Source organism: Pelodiscus sinensis, chromosome 1, assembly GCF_052426305.1.
Source record: "Pelodiscus sinensis isolate ZL-2025 chromosome 1, ASM5242630v1, whole genome shotgun sequence".
NCBI lineage: Eukaryota > Metazoa > Chordata > Testudines > Trionychidae > Pelodiscus > Pelodiscus sinensis.
In genome coordinates, this window is record NC_143052.1 from 10,723,338 (window position 1) to 10,746,696 (window position 23,359).

The 23,359-nt window shown below is 44.5% G+C and overlaps 1 protein-coding gene across 2 annotated transcripts in view; it reads right to left on the bottom strand.

Annotated features, from left to right (window-relative positions):
- PRKCQ (protein kinase C theta) overlaps window positions 1-23,359 on the bottom strand; it is a 93,225-nt gene that overhangs the window by 46,934 nt on the left and 22,932 nt on the right. The window contains exons 2-5 of one of the 2 annotated variants that reach the window (XM_089778216.1): window positions 21,430-21,591; window positions 21,170-21,325; window positions 16,508-16,633; window positions 1,282-1,481 (exon numbers count right to left, since the gene is read on the bottom strand). In XM_089778216.1, the coding sequence (XP_089634342.1) occupies window positions 1,282-1,481; window positions 16,508-16,625 (318 nt within the window). In that variant the 5' untranslated portion in view covers window positions 16,626-16,633; window positions 21,170-21,325; window positions 21,430-21,591. Of the gene's footprint in view, window positions 1-1,281; window positions 1,482-16,507; window positions 16,634-21,169; window positions 21,326-21,429; window positions 21,592-23,359 lie in introns of those variants that run through there. The other variant, XM_089778217.1, reaches the window with a different exon arrangement.

Consider the following 23,359-nt stretch of genomic DNA (forward strand, 5'->3'; position numbering starts at 1 on the left):
TCCAGCAGAGTTCAGTATTCAGCAGCTTCCATCAAGAGAACATATCATTCCCAGAGACCACTACTGCATGCTAAGGACTTTTGTAAATTTGGCCACAGGCACCTAACTCCCGTTAATGGGAATCGGGTGCTTATTGCTTATCAGTGTTTTTCATTTGCTGGCTGGACCAAAATGTTTTTCTTTAATTAAAAAAAAAAAAAGTTTCAGGTTGACCCAAATGAACACTTCTGGCACTTAGAAAAGGGTAGAAAATATTCAATAAAAGTTTGATTTGACCCAACACACATTTCCTATTGTGTTTGAAGGCTTTTTACGTCAAAAAAATTTGTCTTGAGACAGCATTCAAAACGAAAAGTCAGGTTGAATAAAAACATTGAAATATTTCATCTGGAAAATGGGAAAACAAAGCGTTTAGATGGTTTTGGATTTTGTTAGGTTTTATTTTTCAACCAACACAATTTGGTGAACTCAACACAAAGTCACAAAATGTTTTGGTTGACCCAAACCTGTACTTTTCAGCCAAAAAGAGTTTTGGATGAATAATTTTGCTCTTTAGGCTCTTCTGCAAATCTCACTGGATCCTTAGGTCCCTAAACACCTTTGTAAATCCGTCCCTGTGAAGCAAAATGCAACTTTGGCTATATCTACATAGCCAGGATTCCAGAGGTTGGGCGCCCTCCTGAGCTGGAAGTCTACATAGAAATAAAAGAGCCCTAACTGAGTCTCATGAGCACAAGAGAGCTGGCACAGACCAGTTGCAACTTTTTTTTTTTTGCTGTGTAGACATACTTGTAGACTCTGTAAACCCATAGACTTTTAAGTACCCAAACTGCTTTTTAAAATAGGAGTTAGGTGCTTGTGAAAATTTCACCCAATGACTAAATCATAAAATTTAGCCTGAAAACGGAGAGGAAAAATATCCTGCAATTCAAGTAACGTAACGTCTCCAAATGTCATGTCACTATTAAGATAATTCACCTGTAGTCACTCACAATACTGTGGGTCCCCAAAGGACTTTCTAAGCAAAGTTATGATGTCTACATGACTCATAGGAACCAGAATGCTTGCTAATATAAAGCATGTGTTGCTCTTTTTGATGTTCATGGACGGCTTTCCGTAAAGCAATACCCAAAATGACTCAGCATGCGTTCCTTGTTGGCAGACAATTTTTCTTGGCATATCATTTAGGTTTGTAATCTGGTATGCACACAGTGCTTCCCCTCATTCTATAATAGTTACCTCTCATGAGATATCTGGGCGTTCAGGCCCCAAAGCACTTACCCATATTTCCGTCTTCCCATTACTCTTCTTGCACTTGTCTGCCAGTACATTGAGTTCGACAGTGGTTTCTGAAACCATTTCTGCACTTTTGTCCTTCACAACAATGTGCATGAGCCTGCCCTTGTTGATATGGGCATCGAAGGTGCTGTTCCAAGGTGGGTACATGGTGGGCTTCTTTTGGACGTACACTTGCCCATTCTCTGTTAATAGAAAGGGATTTAGAGTTATTGGGATGTCCACCTGAGAGAACGTGACCCAATGTGGGTGATTCTCAGTTAGGTCAAAGCCACTCTGATAGTGAGAAGGGGCCTTGGACTAGATTTAATGTAATTTGTGCCCACTTTAGGCCTCTTTATTCTGTCACAGATGTGGTATAAAATGACAGTGTAAATAAGAACCAAGTCCATGAAAAATCAACGGAGCTACACTGGTGTTAATCTGAAGTCATGCAGTTATGAATCAGGACAAAATTTTGCCTCGGTCAAAATTATTTTTCCAGCATTCCCACCTCTCAAATTGTTTGACTTCCACGAGGAAATCAAAACAAAAACACAATTCAACAGTTAGACAGTCTGAACCCACACAAGCAAGCAGGCAGCGAGATCATTTCTGTGAAGGAAATGGGACTGGAGTCAGAGAACCTAGACTTCCGTGAGAGGATAATCAGTCGTTTCCCTCACAATTACTCCGTTAAGGACAGAACCACTGAAGAAAAGCAGCATAATCTGACATAGGAGACACAGCTTAGTTAGGGTTGCCGGATGGTTGAAACAAAAATACCGAACACCCCCCCAAAAAATACCTACACCCCCAAAAAAAACACCGGGAAAAATTCTGTTGAAGGAAAAAAAAAAAAGAAGCATTAAAAAAGCATGTCCCCTTTAAGAGTGAGTGCAGGGATAGGAACAGAGGAGTGGTTGAGCACTAACACCCAGGGGAAGTATTGCTTCCCCTTGGTCAGCAGCCATTTTGTGCCAGCAGCCTTGCAGAAGCAGGTAAGCATGGGGGCTGGGGTCATGGGGCTGGGAGTTTTGGGGGCCAGAAGGGAGCTCGGGGGGGGGGGGGGAGGGAAGGGGGAGAGGCCAGGCTCTGAATGTTTGTAGGGTTGCCAGGTGCCTGGCAGTTTCGCCTCCTGGCTGGGGAAAAAAATCAGAAAATACTGGATATCTCAAGTGTCCAGTATTCTTTGAATTTTTTACCAGCCAGAAGCAAAAATACTGGACTGCAAATACCGGACACCTGGCAACCCTAAGCTTAATAGGATGTGGTATATCTTTGAGGCCTACCATAAAACTGCCTCGCCTGTCCCAGTTATACTTCCCTCCACTTGTAAGTCAGAGTGTCACCAGACTCTTGTCCCAATCTGCTCATTTCCTTCGGTCTGGCTTTTGCCCTCTCCACATTTGAATCGGACATTTTCCTCCTGAGTGTTGCCTGGATGCCAGCAGAAGAGTAACTAAGAACACAGGAGAAAGGCTTTCTGTCTTCAGTTCTGGTGCCCAAATCCACACAGACTCAGAGCTGCTGGGAGAAGCCATCATGGGGAAAGAAGAACTTTTTTTATCCCTGTTGTGACCATACAAATGAAAAGAACCTCATCCGTCTTTCTCAGTATTATACTGTCAGTTTATCATAGAATCATAGAACGCTAGAACTGGAAGAGACCTCGAGAGATCAAGTCCAGTCCCCTACCCTCACGGCAGGACCAAGCATGGTCTAGAATAGATCATCATATCAAGGGCTTGGACTCTTTACTCAGGGTGTGTTCTGTTTAATAATAACTACCCAGAACTCTTCATCTTATAACATGTTAATTGATTGGAATATGAAAATTAAAATATAAAGCATGTTTAAGTGCATTGAGGGATAATAATATCGCTCTTCTGCAGTTAGCCAATGTCAGGACTCTTCAGGCTCCAGGTTGGTTTCCTGTGGAAGCAAAAATCAACGATGCAAAGGCAGAGGGTGTGTCCATACTGTAGCTGGATTATTTACACTATATACACAAATCCATGAACGGATCTGGTCACGAACGGCATGCAGAAAAAGCAACCCTTTCTGAACTCTCCATCCAAAAACCAATACTGGGTTCCCAGGAAGTCACTCTGCACCAAGAATTGATTGGAGTTAGAGAAATAAAGAGAGGGAAGTATTTCCCTTGCTGTCTGCAACAGCCTCCCTTAAAAGAAGCTATGTAAATGACCTAACAATAATACCGCATGTCTTCTGACTGTGCACTGCTTGCATTCTATGTGTAATGGTGCTGTCTGGTGGCTTTCGTCATAGCAACAATAATACTTTACATACAGCAGTAATATTTCCATAGCCGCTTACTTCTGATGATCTACAAAAACTTCACAAATATTGATAAAAATACTTTCAGGACTCCTTTTTACATCCTGCAGAAGCAATAGAAACTTCAGCACTAGACTGGGATTTAGGAGATCTGGGTTCTGTTCCTGAGTTAGCCTCTAGCCTTCCAGGTGATCTTAGATAAGTCACGTCCGTGCTCTATGCCTCAGTTTTCCCATCTGTGAAATGGGGATAATGATACTGACCTCCATTGTAAAGTGTTTGAGATTTACTGAAGAAAACTGTTATGTAAGAGCTCGGTATAATTAATTAGTATTATTATAATCACCATTATCTTTCTCCATCTTTATTTCACCTTCAAATATTTAGGTGCATACAACCAATTGGAAGCAGTTTAACTAAAGGTGGTTTTATGGTGACATTTGTCTGAGTTTCATTTTAGGCACTCTTATTTTGGCATACCAGGTGTTCATTCTGACTTCTCTTAATCCAATTTAAAAAAATGGATTAAGTGAACCACCTTAAACCTAAATTAAGTGCATCTTCATGCAGATTTACACTATTTTAACCAAATCAGTTTGCAAACTGATTTAAGGTAAACCACTGCAAGTTCTGATTTCAGACCAGTTCTTGAAGGAGCTGGATTTTAAGGGAGCCCATGCTTCCAGATGAAAGAAATCCCCCTTTCCTGTCTTTTCTTTAAGGGTTCAGAGTGGGTAGAGCCAAAGAAAAGAGACAGAGACCTATTGTTGATTGGGGTTTTTTGGAGGAGAATCAGCTATGAGCCACCTGCTGCGGCTAAGAGGAAGGAGTAAGAACCAGTGTACGGGGAGATTTCGTTAAATCCAGTAATGTGCCTGAACCACTATTGCTTACTGCTTGAACTTTAGCAACCAAGCTAACAGGCCCAAAATAGGCCTAGACAGCATGACCAAGTCAGGGAGGGGGAAGAAGGGAGAGTTTGGGTGCCACAGAGAGGGCAGGTTGGCTCCGCATCCTTCCTGAGGCCCAAATCTCTAGTGAAATCGCTGAGCTATACATTAAGAAAAACAGGAAGTCTGTCTAAATGCCCTAAGACATATATCTGTCAGGGCCCCCGAGCATAGAGTCTTTGAAAAAGAAAAAATACTAATGGATAAATAGGGAAGGGAAGTTTGAGTTAGGGGGGACAATTTTGGGAACACTTGAAGGGACGCCTCAGGGATTCCTTGAGCACTCTTCTCATCTGGACACATCTTCGTCCCCATTGGCAGACGGAAGACTGGCCATCAGAAGCCTGCTCGGTGTCACTCAAGAGCCACCCTCAACCTCAGTAATTATCGAGGGTGGGGTGTTTTACTAACCTGTTGCAGACGTGTGTAAGTGCTTGAGACTAAGTAAAGTTTAGCTCTAAGTGAAATCACTCTTGTGTTGTCCTGTTTGTACCATCCATCTATGAGTCGGACAACCATGTCTTCCTGAATTATTTCCTGACACCACCTCGCAGAGAGTAAAAGTTACTGAGAGGTTTGGGTTGAAAGAACCCCGGGTTACACCAGAAGGGAGGAAATAGAGAAAGGGGAGCAGATGGGCAGCTTTTAATCTCCATTCCCTGTCTGGCTTACTCAGTGACACCAGAAAGTTTCCTTCACTGCTCCTTTTGATCTCCCCCACTCCCACCCTTAAAAATCCACACCCTCCCACCACCCCGTCTAGCACCTGCACCATTGGAGGAAAAAGCATGGAAGAGATGTTACTTACTGCACCTGGTCTGCGTTCCAGTGTGACTTCTGCTAGGATGCTACCTCTCAGCTCCCTGGGTCTATTCTGTTTGCATATCACCACAGCAATGTCCCCCCCTCCGCATCCCTGCCTTCACTAAAGAAGTAGAGACAAGGACTGAGAAAAGAAATAGACTGTCTTGAAGGAAGTATCAAGGATCCAGTTCCAGATCCCTGTGTGTGTTGTGGTTTTATATGGTAATGACCAGATCGTGAACTCTTTACTCTCACTGGTTTATTTACCCTATATATACCAGTCCTTGAACAGAGGTGGTCACAAATGGCAAGAGGCCAAACCCTGCTTTCTAAAATCTCAGCCCAAACTCTGGTATTTTCTTCCCCGGAGCAATTTTGCACTAAGACATTAGAGAAATGAAGTCAGAGAAGAAACTTCTTACTGCTTGCCACAGTTTCTGGAAAAAGTATCTGCATTCCAAAACTAATAACACAGCATTTCCTCAGATGAACTGGGACTTCTTGTATCAGTGTCTCCCAATAAGAGTAGAGGCTGCACCACTCAGCCCAAAGTTAATCTGTATTTGGACTTCTCCAGCACAAGAAATTTGGATCTGTGGTTGGGCACCTTTTACTCACGCTTGAACACTGTGGCTATGTCTAGACTGGCAAGTTTTTTCACAAAATCATCTGATTTTGAGGAAAAACTTGCCAGCTGTCTACACTGGCTGCTTGAATTTCCGCGAGAAAACTGACGATCTCATGTAAGATCATCAGTGTTCATGCGGAAATACTGTGCTGCTCCCGTTCGGGCAAAAGCCCTCTTGCGCAAATCATTTGAGCAAGAGGGCCAGTGTAAACAGCACAGTACTGTTTTGCGCAAAAAAGCCCTCATGGCTAAAATGGCGATCGGGGCTTTTTTGCGCAAAACCATGTCTAGATTGGCCACGGACGCTTTTCTGCAAAAAGTGCTTTTGCGGAAAAGCGTCCTGCCAATCTAGATGCGATTTTCCGAAAATGCTTTTAACGGAAAACTTTTCCATTAAAAGCATTTCCGGAAAATCATGCCAGTGTAGACGTAGCCTGTATGTATACAGATTGTTACAATTAATATACATACAATAATTGTTGGCTTAATTCGTCAACTGTCTTTGACGGGGTTTCACCAGGGGTGACTCTGTCTTCATCTACCAAATAACAGAGGCTTGCTTCAAGGCACAAGCTCATAAATATGCATTCAGTATCTTTTTGATAAAAGTTGCACAAAAAGAAAATCAGCCAATTGCAACATAAACTTCCAGATATCACTGTGAACAAAAATATTAACAGGAAGAGCCATCACTCCCTCACTGCATCAGCTATCAAGTCACCCGACATAGAGAAATCAATTTATTCAAAAGACACAGTCATTTGCAAAATAAATAGCTCAGTCTTAATGCCCTGGAAAATATACGGCTAAAATAAACAAACACTGGGATGGAAATGAATTGGCCAATGCATAAAGGCAAAATTTTCTCTGCCATACCTCCAGTGAAGTCAATACAGTTATATCAGGATTAATTTACCCCCACTCTCTTGGAAGATGAAACAACATCTGTTTTTCCTGTAGCAGGAGGCTTTTTCCTTGGCTGACAGCTCTTGATCAGTGAGCCTGCGTACTAAGTTCAAACACAGTGCAGAATCTCTCATGAGGCAAATGTCACCAAGACAGGTGCTAAAAGGGCATGGATCCAGGTGGCCCAGTAGGTCCAGAGCAGTTTTTAAAGGGCAGAGTTTTTTATACCTCAAAGGCTCCTGTGATGTAATTTCTCTTCTGCAGCAGACTGCAATAGCACTTCCAGCCGTTTTATTTTTATTTTTAAGAATGGCCACGGCCTTTGATTAAATACTGTGATTTCTTTGTTTAAAACTAACAACCCCAAGACCTTGCCTCAAGTTATAAAGTGCAGGGAAAAAACCCCGCGCATTCGACAGACCCAACAGCGAAAGACAACACCAAATGATGCAAAGTATTCAGTAAAATCTCCTACCAAAATGGCTCCAGCATAGAGGCTGTGTCCAGACTCTGGGGCTACGTCTGCACTGGCCCCTTTTCCGGAAGGGGCATGTAAACTTCACTAGTCCTACTTTGAAGTAGGAATAAGAGCCTCCGGAAAAGGGCACTTTTTCCGGAGGATCGGGGCCAGTGTAGACGCTCTTTTCCGGCTTTTTTAAAAGCCGGAAAAAAGCGGCGGACATTTTTATTTAAATACCGCGGGGGATATTTAAATCCCCCGCGGATTTCCCTACGACGACTAGTGAAGTTTACATGCCCCTTCCGGAAAAGGGGCCAGTGTAGACGTAGCCAGGGGTTTTTTCGGGAAAAGTAGCCTTTTTCCGAAAAAACTTCCCCTGCGTCCAGACTCAAGCTGCGTTCTTTCGAAATTAAATCGAAAGAACGCGGCTTTTCTTTCGATGGCGGTAAACCTCATTTCACGAGGAAGAACGCCTTCTTTCGAAAGTTCCTCTTTCGAAAGAAGGCGTTCTTCAATGTAAATAGGGCTTCTTCAAAAGACAGCATCCAGACTCACTGGATGCTTTCTTTCGAAAAAGCAAGCCGCTTTTTCGAAAGTTCAACGTGCAGTCTAGACGCTCTCAATCGAAGAAAAATAAAGATAAAATACTTTTTAAGTGCCCAACTTCACAAACGATATCAGATTCAAGCAAAGTTTCTCATCCCATGCTTCCAGCTGGTTACTGGCCTAACTCTTCCGGTCAGATGGCTTCCCCAAAGTCCAACAGCTGTTTTCCTTTGTCGTCTTAGGTATGATGCCAGAGAGAGACAAGGAGAGACAGCAGTTTCTTGGGGTATTTCGCCCTCTTTTTATAGTTTTGTGGTCCGTTTTTGAAAAGCATTTCCATCTGAGAACTAGGAAACAGGAAGTCTACTGGAAGGAGACTCCATGCTGGGTTTTTTCCCCTAAGACATAGATCTCTTTGTTCCTGTCCCCTTTCTTGCCAAAGAATGATTTCTTAGTAAGTAACGGCTCATCAGCATTGCTGATACCTGCCTGGGGCATCGTCTTGCTCTTTGTCTTTGAGATACTGGTTTAATCACTCTTTAGACTTATCTGGGAAATATATTTCAATCCTGATTTCAGCTTAAGAACATAAGAATGGCCATATTGGGTCAGACCAAAGGTCCATCTAGCCCAGTATCCTGTTTGCCAACAGTGGCTAATACCAGATGTCCCAGAGGGTGGGATCATAACAGGTAATCTTCATGCGATCCCTCTCCTGTCACCCACTTCCAGAGAAACAGAGGCTGGGGACACCATTCCTACCCATCCTGGCTAATAGCCATTGATGGACCCAGCCTCCATGTTCAAAACTCTACATACAATGTTGCTATTGTTGCTATATGCACTTTACCATGATATTACTGATCAGCAAGTTATGAGTTTTCAGTTGATACCTCCAAAGGCATATCGGGTACAAAGAGTATTTCAGTAACATGCAGGGTGTGAACACAGAGGCGAGTTCTTTCACAAGCTCAAGCGACGAGGAGTTCTGTGGCACCATATAGACTAACATATTTATTGGAGCATAAACTTTTGTGGGCAAAGACCACTTCAGATGCATGTAGTAGAAATTCCAGAGGCACGTATAAATATTCAGGCATATGAAAAGAGTACAAATCAAGAGTAAGGCTAGAGATAACGAGGTCAATTCAGTCAGGGAGGATGAGGACCACTTCTAGCAGCTGATGTGGAGGTGCGAACACCAAGAGAGGAGAAACTGCTTTTGTACTTGGCTAGCCATTCACGGTCTTTGTTTAATCCTAAACTGATGGTGCCAAATTTGCAGATGAACTGTAGCTCAGCAGTTTCTCTTTGAAGTCTGCTCTAGAAGTTTTTTTGTTGCAGGATGACTACCTTTAGATCTGCTACTGTGTGACCAGGGAGACTGAAGTGTTCTCCTACAGGTTTTTGTATATTACCATTCGTGATATCTGATTTGTGTCTGTTTATTCTTTTACATAGAGACTGTCCAGTTTGGCCGATGTATATAGCTGAGGGGCATTGCTGGCACATGATGGCGTATATTACATTGGTAGATGTGCAGGTGAATGAGCCCATGATGGTTTGGATGATCTGGTTAGGTCCTGTGATGGTGTCGCTGGTGTAGATATGTGGGCAGAGTTGGCACTGAGGTTTGTTTCAGGGATTGGTTCCTGAGTTAGAGTTACAGCGGTGTGGTGTATAGTTGCTGCTGAGAATTTGCTTCAGGTTGGCAGGTTGTCCAACGGAGCTTAAGTCCATTAATGGCTATTAGCCAGTGTGGGTAAGGAATGGTATCCGCAGCCTCTGTTTGTCAGAGGGTGAAGATGGATGGCAGGAGAGAGATGGCTTGATCAGTACCTGTTCAGTTCACTCCCTCTGGGGCACTTGGTATTGACCACTGTCGGCAGACAGGATACTGGGCTGGATGGACCTTTGGTCTGACCCAGTATAGCCATTCTTATGCTCTTATGTTGTCTGTGGGCGAGGACTGGCCTGCCTCCCAAGGTCTGTGAAAGTGAGGGATCATTGTCCAGGATGGGGTGTAGATCACGGATGCTGCATTGGAGAGGTTTTAGCTGAGGACTGTAGTTGATGGCCGGTGGTGTTCTGTTGGTTTCTAACATGGCTACCCCTCTGATACTTCACAAGCTCAGTCCACACTGACACATCACTGGGCCCAACCAACAAAAACAAATATTTTTAAATGTTACATTTTCAAAATAAACCAAAAATAGCAGAAAGTTCACTGAGCATTCTCTGTCATGCAGTGGCAATTTAGCATCTTCACCCCCATAAAATTATTGGAGGCAGCATGGTCAGAGTGTAAGGCCACAGGGCCAGGATTTCTGCATTCTGTTACCAACTGATTAATTGAATCTCCTTGAGCATTTCGCCGAGACCAACATTTTCATGCTTGGATACCACATTTGGGCACCTAATAAAAACAGCCTGATCTTCAGAGATACTGTGCAGCAGCAGCAGCTGCTGCATGAAACCTTCAGGAGGGAATTGAGTGTAAATTGTGTCAGAAGGGACCCAAGGCTCAGAAATCTACTAAGTCAAGGAAGTGGGGATCTAAGATAGTTTCCATTCCAACATGCTTTGAAAAGGTCTGCACAGCTTCCCTCCTGCCTACATCTCAGATCTTGTCTCTTATCATGTTTCCTCCCACCTCCTTTGCTCTGCCAGTGGGGCTGTCTGTTGTCTACGCTCCTTTATTTCCTTCTCCTACTCCTGGATTCATTCCTTCTTCCAAGGTGCTGGATCACATGGCATCAGACCCCACTGTCGTCTTCTGCATTTCTCTCCTCGGTAAGAATCAGGGACACTAGACAACTAACAGATGCCCTAACAGTTTGGAAGAGCGGTTCTATTGCAGAGATACACTGAGATTTTCAAACAGCCCTAAGGGAGTTTTGTGCCCTAGTTCCCCTGAAATTCAAAGATACCGAGATGTTTAATTCCCATTGAAATTAGTGGGAGTTAATTGCATAAATATATTTAGGGATCTGAGTCCAGGTGTCTATCTCCATTAAATAAACATTTTCCATCAAGTCTCTGAATGCCTGTTGCCTTATGTCTGCTTATTTTAGATTACAGGCTCTTCTGGGCAGGGTCTGTGTAATACTTCTCGGGGTAATCACGGCTGTGAGGCTTCTACTTCTTAGTGTGAGGAAGTCTGGTTTGTGCTTGCTGGGGGTCAGCTCCTGAACCTCATGGGCACAGGGAAGCTGACAGCCATGTTGGTCCTGTGGCAAGACAGAGGAGGCGGCCTGGTGCCATAAGAGATCCTGTAAGGGATGGGGCCTTGGGTGGAAGGGGCAGGACTAGGGCAGCTTGCTCTCAGCGCAGTCTGGAGTGCACCATGCCACCTCCCCCAGTTCTTAGAGCCACCCAAAACGTGCTGCATGGCGCTCTGATGGCAATTTAAAGAACCCGGGATTCTGGGCACTGCGGCTGCCTCAGTCGCAGTAGCGGCAGCCAGATCTCCAGGCCTTTTAGAATCGCTGGGTCCCAGGCAGTCATCCCCTTTCTGCTCCCCTATCGGCAGGGCTGGACGGGCAACACAAACACTCCCTTCTTGGTCTACATAGGTCCTGCTGTCACTCTGCAGGCTAGCAAAGGGCACAGTCCAGTCTTGGAGTCCTCCAAGCATCCCCCCTATTCTGCAGGATGCCTGTAATGTTCACAGATTCTCTGCTTCCAAAGAAACAATCTGTACCAGCTTACCAGTCCCACCTCAGATTTCCATGCCGCTTAATACACAGCACTTAGATAGGTTTGTAGTGAAATTAAGGGTACGTTTATTTAACAAAGCATCAAGACTCAAGGAACCGCGGTAGTGGACACAAATGGTTACGTAAAACGTGCATTCTAGAACATTCTAGCCGCCATGCATTCTAGCGATGCTCCTCCTGAGTCCCCCGAGACTGATCCCACTTTCATGCACACATGTGCTGTCATCTTGCCTCTTCCATGAACAACCCTGTGTGCTTCCTTGTACCCCTAGATCTATCCTAACAGCCCTTTTTCATTAGTCGGAAATAGGACACAACTTGCTGTTTTTTCCATATTTTTTTTTCCTGTAGATTTCACCATCTTTCCACTGGTATCTGACTTGTGTGCAAGCAGACATCCATGAAAAGACAGACAAAATATGGCCAGACAGAGCTGAGTGTTTGTTACTGCTGGCCTGAAAGGAACATGTCCCACGTTTGTTGTCTCCTGGTGACCTGTCCCAACTTGCAAATCTTCAGAATATAATTTTCAATGTAGATACACATCTTCAACATTATCCGTGCATACATTCTGCAATGATTATACTGGCTGTTGGTCAAAACTTCACATGCCACACTATGATGAACAATAATGCACATATTGGTTTAGAAGGGTACAGCTTGCTCAGGAAGGACAGGAAGGGAAAAAGGGAGATGTTGCTTTATGTATTAAAAATGTATCCACTTAGACTGAAATTGAGATGGACATAGGAGATAGACTTGTTGAGAGTCTCTGGGTATGGTTAAAAGAGGTAAAAAAAAAGGGTGATGTCATGGTAGAGTCTATTACAAACTGCCTAACCAGGAAGAAGAGGATGAAGCTTTTTTTGAAGAACTAACAAAATCATTCAAAGCACAGGAATTGGTGGTGATGGGGGACTTCAACTATCCAGACATCTCTTGGGAAAATAACATAGCAAGGCACAGATTATCCAAAAAGTTATTGAAATATATTGGAAACATTTTTTTTTTTCATTTCAGAAGGTGGAAAAAGCTAAGGGGGGGGGGGTTGTTCTAGATATGATTTTAACAAATGGGAAGGAACTGGTTGAGAATTTGGAAGTGGAAGGCAGCTTGGGTGAAAGTGATCATGAAATGATAGAGTGCATGATTTTAAGGAACGGTAGGAGGAAGAACAGCAAAATAAAGACAATGGATATCAAGAAGGCAGACTTAGAAAACTCAGGAAGTTTGTAGGTAAGGTCCCATGGGAAGCAAGTCTAAGGAAAAACAATTGAAGGCAGTTGGCAGTTTTTCAAAGAGGCATTATTAAAGGTACAAGAGCAAACTATTCCCCTATGCAGGAAAGACAAAGTATGACAAGAGACTACCCTGGCTTAACTGGGAGATCTTGAATGATCTAAAATACAAAAAGGAGTCCTACAAAAAGTGTTGAAGCTAAGTTACTAAGGATGAATATAAATAAAAAAAAGTATGCAGAGAGAAAATTAGAAATGCAAAGGCATAAAACTAATTCAAACTACCTAGAGACACAAAGGATAACAAGAAAACATTCTACAAATATATTAAAAGCAAAAGGAGGCCCAAGGACAGGGAAGGACTGCTACTCAACGAAGAGGGAAAAACAATCACAGAAAACGTGGAAAAGGAGAGGTACTTAATGACTTATTTGTTTTGGCTTTCACCAAAAAGGTTGGCAGTGGTTGAACACCTAACATATGAATGCTGGTGAACATAAGGTAGGTTCAGAAGTTAAAATAGGAAAAGAACAAGTTAAAAATTAGACACATGTCTTCAAGTCACCGTGGCCTGATGGAATGTATACCAGAATACTCAAGGAGCTGATTGAGGAGATATCTAAGCCTTTAACTATTATCTTTGAAAAGTCATGGAAGATGAATGACATTCCAGAAGAATGGAAGAGGGCAAATATGGTGCCCATCTATAAAAAGGGAAATAAGGACAACCCAGGAAACTACTGAGCAGTCAGTTCAACTTCTGTGCCAGGAAAGATAATGTAGCAAATAATTAAGTAATTCATCTGCAAACAACTAGAAAATAATAAGGTGATAAATAACAGCATGGATTTGTAAAGAACAAACCAACCTGATGGCTTTCTTTTATAGGACAACAAGCCTTGTGAATAACGGGGAAGTGGTAGATGTGGTATACCTGGACTTTAGTAAAGCATTTAATATAATTTGCATGACCTTCTCAGTAATAAACTAGGGAAATACAACCTAGATGAGGCTACTATAAGGTGGATGCATAAATGGTTGGATAACCATTCCTAGAGAGTAGTTATCAGTGGTTCACAGTCATGCTGGAGGAGCATAAAATGGGATTATGAAGGGATCCATTTTGGGACTGGTTTTGTTCAATGTCTTCATCAGTGATTTAAATAATGGTATAGAGAATATACTTATAGAGTCTGCAGATGATACCAAGCTGGGAGGTTTGGAAGCAGTGTTCCCTCTAAGCTGCATGGCAGCACAGCTTCACAGATGATTAATCAGCTGATTAATCACCTATGAAGCTGTGCTGCCCTGCAGCTTAGAGGGAACATTGGTTGCAAGTGCTTTGGAGGAGAGGTTTTGTCCAGATCATCAAAATGTCTGGACGAACTGGAGAAATGGTCTGATGTAAACATGATGAAGTTCAATAAGGACAAATGCAAAGTCCTCCACTTAGGGAGGATCAATCGGTTTCACACATACAAAATGGGAAATGACTGTCTGGGAAGGAGAACTGCAGAAAAGGAACTGGAGTTCATAGTGGACCACAAGCTAAATATGAGTCGACAGTGTTGCAAACATGATTCTTGATGCATTAACAAAAAAAGCAAACATGATTCTGGATGCATTAACAGGAGTGTTGTGAGCAAGACATGAGAAGTAATTCTTTTGCTCTACTATGCACTGATTAGGCCTCAGTCAGAGTATTGTGTCCAGTTCTGGGCACCACATTTCAAGAAAGATGTGGAGAAACTGGATGGGTCCAGAGAAAAGCAACAAAAATGATGAAGGGTTTAGAAAACATGAGCTATGAGGTAAGCTTGAAAGAAATGGCTTTGTTTAGCCTCGAAAAGAAAATTGAGAAGGGGCATAACTAGAAAGAGATAATAGTTAGATACAGGCAGGTGGGGGAATAAAAGAGGGGAATGATACTTCAGCAAGGTTGGCATCGGTTTTCTCTGCAAGCTGAGCACTTGGTCCACCACCCAGAAGAGATTCAAATGCCACTCAGCTGATTAGCAGTGCACCCACACCTGGCAACAACCAGCAGCATGTGTTTCTACTGGTGGTGAACATTCACACATGCCTCAGTGCACATTACAATGTTTATTCTGCACATGGGTGGAAAAAATTAGAGGGAACACTGGTAGGCAGTGGTCAGTAATTGGTCTAATGATTAAGAAATGGTCAAACACAACAGTAAATACAAGGACTTTGACAATAATTATGACCCAATTTTGCAGATACTTATGGGTGAGAGTAACTTCACAAATGTGACTAAGCTCATTCGGATTGTTCTCATACTTAAAGACATGTATGAACATGGTTCCAGGACTAGGGCATCTCTAAGTCATTCCACTATCAAAACTGTAACAAGTGTGCATTTGGAGCTGGAAAACTGGCTACTATATAGTTTTGCTCTTCATCCCTCAGGATAACTCCTTCTCCCCCAAAATATATATCATATACTGGGGAGTTGTCACCCTGAGTAGTTCATTCATTTAGGAGTACTGTGTCCAGTTCTGAGCACCATATTTCAAGAAAGATGTGGAGAAATTGGAGAAGATTCAGAGAAGAGCAACAAAAATGGTTCAACGTCTAGAAAACACGAACAATGAGGGAAGACTTGGGCTTGTTTAGTTTAGAAAAGAGGTGACGGAGAGGGAACGATAGCGGTTTTCTAGTATTTTAAAAGAGTGATACAGGAAGGAGGGAGAAAAATTGTTCTTATTGGTCTCTGAGGATAGAACAAGAAGCAATGAGCTTACACTGCATCAAGGGAGGTTTAGGTTGGACATTAGGAAAAGCTTCCTAATTGTCAGGGTAGTTAAATACTGGAATAAATTGCCCAGGGAGGTTGTGGAATCTCCATCACTGGAGATATTTAAGAGCAGGTTGGATAGACATTTATCAGGGATGATCTAGATGATGCTTGGTCCTGCCATGAGGGCAAGAGATTGGACTTGATGACCTCATGAGGTCCCTTCCAGTTCCAGTGTTCTATGATTCAATGATCTCCATGACAAAGACAGAGCTACTCACAGCTGTGCTCTCCTGGCCTATCCTGAACAATGCCTCACCATAGGCCATGTTGCACCATTGATTCTAAAGCACTTCTAACAGGAAGCCAGGGAGATCCTCACCTGAAAATGGAGACCTAGTGTTCTATGATTCTATATTCAGTTTTGAACGATTCAGCCGGGTTGAGAGATATTTCCCAGGCTTTTTCAAACAGAGACATGGCAGCACCAGGCTGTATCTCTAAAAAGGAAACGACCATTTTAAGTGATCCTGGTGTATCTCAGAGACACACAGGGGGTCTATTGTTAATCTGCACCTAATCTGAATACAAATGAAAGCATGTGACTCAGGTTAGCTAATTCTGGAGCAATGCATGCTGGGATCTGTTCTTGTAGCATCTATGAACGCATAGTAGCGATGAGGACTTTTCTGGACTGCAATTTTCAGCAGCTACACGTTTACATAAATAAATGCATTTTAACATCCCTTCTTGAAAGCCCCTGTGCACCATGGGGGAATAATTCTACAGAATACGATTGTTTTTGTAATCTAGGAATCCATATATGGATCTCAAAACATGCCGTGCATACAAGCAGAAATGCAGAGAGGCAAGCAGCTATAACAGCCATATAACATATATGTCTTAGCATGTACATGCTTACCTGATTCCTCGGCTTCTTTGACTACCACGGCACAGTAAGGATTAATCACTTCCCCTTGTGATGGCAGATAGGGGCCGCTGTCATAGTTTGATAAACCAATCCGAAGAAAGGGTGACATGACAGGTCCTGTGTCAAGGAAAAGAGAAATGATATTTGGGGGAGTCTAAAAATTCCCACTGTTTTAACTAGCAATTTACCACTGGTAACTGGGGGCTAATCTAGCAGCTAGTTATCCATCCAAACAGGGGGTTTATGATTTCCTCTTCTGCCTAGCAATAGGCTGGACTAGCACAAGCTGGCCACGAGGCTATGCATCAATGAAGCAATGTCACTGGACGTGTTGATTTCAATGCATGACTTAACTGGTCACAAGACACTTGCTGGAAATGCACTCAGCTGGCTTCAGAGGAGCCTCAACATCATCTCACACGTAACCAGACCTTGGAAGTACAGAAATAGTGAAACCAAGGCATATTTCTGCCTGTCCTGTAGTTTATGGGCAGTCACACTCTCACAAAACAAAAACATTGTGAGACAATCCTGAGTTTTGGGAGCAACCATCTATTGGAAACCTGCCAGATACACGTGACACTGTGAAACATTAACGCACTATTTATATGCCACGTGGAAATGGTGCCAGGCATTCAGAACACTGGGTAACTGGCTCTGACTGGCTGGCAAACCTTTGAAGAGAAAATTCTGCTCACTGGATCCAGCACTTGTGGGAGGCGAAGGAGGAGAACACTTATGGATTCATAGAAATGTAGGGCTGGAAGGAACCTCAAGAGGTCATCTAAGCCACCTCGCCGCACCGAGACAGTACCAAACAAACTTAGACCATCTCTGACAGGTGTTAGTCTCTCTCGTCCTCCATTGATGGGAATCCCACAGACTCCATTCCAGGGCTTAATTATCCTTATAGTCAGAAAGATGTTCCTAATATCTAACCTAAATCTCCCTTGCTGAACATCAAGCCAGGAGTTCTTGTCCTATTTTCAGTGGACATGGAGAACAATGGATCACATCCTCTTCAAGACAGATCTGAACATATATTAGAAGATTGTTATCAAGTGCCCTCTTGGTCTTCTTTTCTCAAGTCTAAACATGCCCAGGTTTTAAACCTTTCCTTATATGGTAGATTTTCTAGACGTATTATCCTGCTTATTACTCTCTAGATTCTCTCCTATTTGTCTTTCCTCATGTGTGGTGCTCAAACACAATATTACAGGTGAGACCTCATCAGTGCCAAGTAGAGGTGGAACAATTAACCTCCTATGTCTTATTAACTCCTCTTAATACATCTAAAAATATTAGCCTTTTTTTTGCTACTACCTCATACTGGTGACTCATTGAAATTGTGATCAACTACAGGCAGTCCCCGGGTTACGTACAAGATAGGGACTGTAGGTTTGTTCTTAAGTTGAATCTGTATGTAAGTCGGAACTGGCATCCAGATTCAGCCGCTGAATCTGGACACCAGTTCTGACTTACATACAGATTCAACTTAAGAACCCCAGGCGCCCCCAAGTCAGCTGCTGCTGAAACTGATCAGCAGCTGATTCCAGGAAGCCTGGGGCAGAGCAACTCTGCCTCGGGCTTCCTGTAGCCAGCCGCTGGTCAGTTTCAGCAGCGGCTAACTTGGGGACGCCTGGGGTAGAGCAGCTTGGGTGCTGCTGGGTTGGTCCAGTAGCACCAAGGAGCGGTGCTGCGGGACCAACCGGCAGCGCCCCACCTGCTCTACCACAGCGCCCCACCTGCTCTACCCGGGGGCTTTGCTCCACATCTCCCTGGTCTGCTGGGGGGGGCACTAGCTGCGTCCCCCCCCAGCAGACCAGGGAGACGCTGAGCAAAGCGGCGCAGGACCCGGGCCGGACCCGCGGTGCTTCCAGCTGATCTGGAAGCCCCGCGGGTCGGGCCGGGTCCTCCACGGCTTTGCTCAGCGTCTCCCTGGTCTGCAGACCAGGGAGACGCTGAGCAAAGCGGCGCAGGACACGGGGCCGGACCCGCGGTGCTTCCAGCTGATCTGGAAGCGGCCGCGGGTCCGGTCCCGGGTCCTGCGCCGCTTTGCTCCCCGTCTCCCTGGTCTGCTGGCTCCCGCAGCAGACCAGGGAGACGGGGAGCAGCTTTTCTCGCCCCGGAGGAGGCGGGCGGCGGGACCAGACGTCCCGCCGCTCGAGTCCTCCGGGGTGAGAAAATCCCCGTTCGTAACTGCGGATCCGACGTAAGTCAGATCCGCGTAACTCGGGGACTACCTGTATAGCCCCAGAGCCTTTTCAGAAGTTCTAACCAGCTACTCACCATTATGTTGCTATGCATGTGATTTTGCCTCCTTAAGTGTAATAGTTTGCACTTGTCTTTTACTGAATTTAGTTTTTTTGATTCCAGAACAATTTTCTACAACTTGTCAAAGCTTTTGATTTTTATTCCTAGGCTACAAAGCAGTAACAGCACCTCCCAATTTGATGCCATCCAAGTGTAACCTGCACACCTCCTGTGTGTGGTGCACTGTCCTATCTAGTGGCACCAAAACCATGGCAGGGGAAATAATGATCTGTTTTTTTTAGCTCATGTGGTAGGGGCTCGTGGTCTAAGCTACAGAGGTTCTAGGTTCGGTTCCGCCCACAGACTACTAGGGTCTGTTGGTGATATGCAAGCAATCATTTTAAAATAATTAATGTCAATGTCAAAAACTGACAGACCCTTGCAGAACTCCCCTAGATATGTCCTCTCAGTTTGACAGCAAGCCATGGATTCATGCATTCTTTGACTATGGTCTTCCTGAATTAGCTACACCCGTCTATACCATATTTCAGTCATGAGATTTAGCTGACCAAGTTTTAATGTGACATCAAGTGAGCCATAGTTTATCTTATGTATAATGCTTCCAATTTTTCCTGTTGATTCCCCACATTCCTTGAATTTGTCTATAGACATCTAAGGCCTGGGCGACGCTAAGGAGTTAGGTTGACACAAGGCAGCTCATGTCAACCTAACTATAGAAGTATCTCCATTTAAATATTATCCCCACCAATGCGATTTTACTGCTCTGCTATGCCAATGTAATAACTCCACCTTCATGAGTGATGTAGAGTCAAAGTCAATGTAGTTAGGTTGACACAATGTCAGCATGGGCACTGTGCTGTTTATGTCAACTCTTAGGCTGTGTCTACACAGCATTATTTCAGAGTAACTGAAGTTATTCTGAAATAACACAGTGCACATCTACAAAGCAAGCAGTTATTTTGACATAATGTTGAAACAATGTCAAGCTGGAAGACTTCTTACTCTGACTCCTGTAACCCTCATTTTACGAAGAGTAAGGGAAATCAGAGGAAGAGTGCTCTAACTTGGATTCCTGCTGTGTCGACAGTGTCAAAAGCCAAAATAAACTATTTTGACTTCAGCTACGCAATTGATATAGCTCAAGTTGCGTAGCTTATTTTGGCTTTAGTCTTGCTGTGTAGACACGCCCTTACTGTCCCACAATGCCCCACATTGACAGTACATTGATACAAGTTCTCCTGGTTGAGGACATGAACCTCCAACACAAGGTGCCAAGTGTAGACATGCACAAGCAATGTAATTACTGCAGCAGCTGTACGCTGATGTAAGTTAAGTCATCTTAATTTTGTAGTGTAGCCATGGCCTAAAATTCATTATGCCACCATGAAATACCACAAAGCCCAAAAGAAATGTATTTGTTCTCCTACTGTAGCTATACTATGGCTTGCATTGTAAAGATATAGCAAAGTGCTAAACACGTCCATCGAAAAACTATTTACAGGGTTATTGCTGGCCATCAATGTAGTATCTAGGTCCTGTACAAAGTGTGGAAACTCAGCATACTGGTCTGGGCTTTCCCAATGTCTCCCAATACATTTCAGCTGCCCATTAATGTTTTTGTCTAGTTACCAGAGCCAGTAACGGACTAGGTCCTCCTGATATATCAGAATGCATTTCCATCTGTGAACCACCTAAACCATTGTGCTTTTCTCGGATAATGAAAATCATAATGCCCAGAACTAAGTGTGTGAGCACTGGAGGCCAAGTCTCCACAGTTTAAGAGATCTGACTGTGGAATGAATTTCCAGACAAGATTGGCTGAATCCAGAATCTGACCAATTTTAGAAAACACTGAAAAACTTTCCTACGGCATAAAATGTTTCCACCCTGACCAGAACAACATTCAGAAGAACTTCCACCACATCTCACTTATACACACAAATGCCTTCTCCCAAGCAGAGCTTTTTATAAGCTGAAAAGTAAGACGTGCCAGAGGCCATATAAAGTTCACTAGGGGCTTTGATATTGCTGATCAATTTTGGCATAAAAAGTGCCCAGGTATGGTCATGGGCAGCAGCACAAAAGCCTAATATGAAGAGAATTCACACATACACATGGTCCACAAATCCCTGCCTGTAACTTCTTGCTGCCTTTTGAACTGCTCAGTGGCAGCACCAATCATCAGGCTGGATAGAAGGAAACCCCTTGCACTGTGCTCAGATGGCCAAACCGGAGCCTCCATGAAATAAATCTCAGAGTCCAGAGCTGACAGCTGATATCATTCGGCCTCCAGGGCCCCTATGGATTGACAGCAAAAACAACCCAGTGGACCTCAAAGGTCATGGAAGGGAATAGGGTAAACAGAGACATTTTTCTTACCTGTAAATGGAATTTCACTGAAAAAAAAGGTCAGTCGCTACCGGGAGGGGTTTTCCTTTTCATCGCATCAGTAGTAAACACGGAGCAATGTCACTGTTGTGTCTCATGTGAAAGAACCATTGTCACTGTCCCTGTGACCGGGCTGCCTTTAACTCTCTGTGGAAGGAGGGGGGAGAGAGGAGAATGAATGACATAGGCTAACGTGGGGAGTTGAAGCCAAATCCGGTCAAAACCATTTGCTAGCATGGCTATCGTCTTACCAGGCAATTTGGAGAGATGAGATTTCATCCCCCCCACGCTGTGCAGAAGTCCTGGGTGACTGCAGCCCTCAGAAGGAGTCTCTGTAAGAGCATGACCATGCCCTGAACCCCAGCTTCAGGCAGATCCTCTTGTCATCTAACTATGGTAAGACCCTCTTCTTCCTGGTTTGGAAAATGAAGGCAAACATCTGCAATTAGGGGATTGAAACATGCTTTGAGGCTAGTGCTTCTGGTCTGCTTTTTCAAAGGCACCAAAGACTCACATCTCAGCATCTTGGAGGACTGGGACATGCTTTTTTTTCTTGCCTGGGTAACAGAACGTGATTGTTTGCTGCTAGATATATAAGGGATCAGGTGTGGCCCTAGACTAGCTACCTGCAACTGGCACCATAGGCAAACCATGCAATTGGTGCCCCCGCCTCCAAACCCCTCGATATTGCATCACCATTTGGCGCCCCATTTAAGTTGGAGCCCTAGGCGACCGCCTAGTTTGCCTATATAGATGGGCCGCCCCTGTAAGGGGTTCATTAAGGGATTCCTCAAATGAGTCTTACCAAGCCTGACCTTATTGCGAAAGTTCTGCTCCCAATTTTAGCTAAAGTGCACTGTGACCTTTGGCTTGTGTCGCTGCTCATCTGGCTATGTCGGGGTTCTCAAACTTTTGGCCTGCGTTCCACCCTGCTCAATGCAGACCTTTCCATGGACCACCAGCCAACCACCCATGATGACAAAATGGATGCAGGAGCGGGTGGAGGTGTGGGTCTGGCCAGAAAGTAATGTGCAGTAGTGGGCTGGTAATGGGAGTCTGGCTGGGAGGTAGGGTGCAGGAGTGGAATCGTGGTTCAGGGGTCTTGGAGGGAGGCAGGTGCAGGAGCAGGCTGAGGGTGGGGAGTAATGGGTGAGAGGTAAGGTACAGGAGCAGGCCAAAGCGGGGGGGGACTGGGTGGGAGGGATGGTGCAGGAACGGCGTGAGGGTGGGACTATGGGCAGGAGGCAAGTGCAGGAGTGAGGGGAGGGTGTGGGGTCTTGGTAGGAGAGGTGTGAGGGGGATGGGGTGTGGGATTTTAGCACGATGGGAATGGGGGCGCTTACCTGGCTCCATGCCTTCCATCACCCCCAGGCAGCGCCTCCCCATTGCTTCCATTGGCTGCATTTCTGGCCAATGAGAGCAATGGCAAAAGCCTCCAGGCAAGTGGTTTCCTGTGCTGCTATTCCCCCAGCTGGGGGGGAAGGGATGGCAGTGTGTGGAGCCGCTTCCCTTCCCCACAAGCCAGATCCGGCCAGCGAGGCTCATCCCCCCACCCCACAGCAGGGAGCTGGTGCTCCCACCTCTCGGTGGGGAGAGGTGCAGGGCTGGAGCATGAGCGCAGGCTCTCTGCTGCAGAGGGGTGAGCCCCGAGCCTGTGGCCCAACTGCAAAATAGTCATGGACCACTAGTGATCCATGGACCACACTTTGAGAACCACTGGGCTAAGTCATAGACTGAACTCTGTGAGGCATCACACAGGCACTTGGGTACTACATCCTATAAAGTGGAAAGTCCTTCCGATATCATAAGAGGGGCCTTATGCCTAGGAGAAAGAAAGAGCCGGCAATGCACAGACGATGGTCGGACTTGGAAAGACCATCCACAGGCTCCTCTAAAAGATCTCGGTGTGCGATGTAGCCCTCGAGTGGGAGAAAGCATTTCCCAAAGCACCGGTGATTTGTAGATTTAGCAGGAAGTACTGGGGAGGGTAAATCACAGGTTGAAGTGTCTGAAATATTGTCATTTAGTTTCTGTTCTGCAGGATAATTCAGGGATTTAGCACCATCCACCTCAGGTCTTGGCACCAACCGCTTGGGGAGACTTTTGCATTAGAAAGTCCTTGAGGGACACTCATTACTAACTCAGACTTGGATAGGTTTGCATGGCAACAAACAGGAAGGC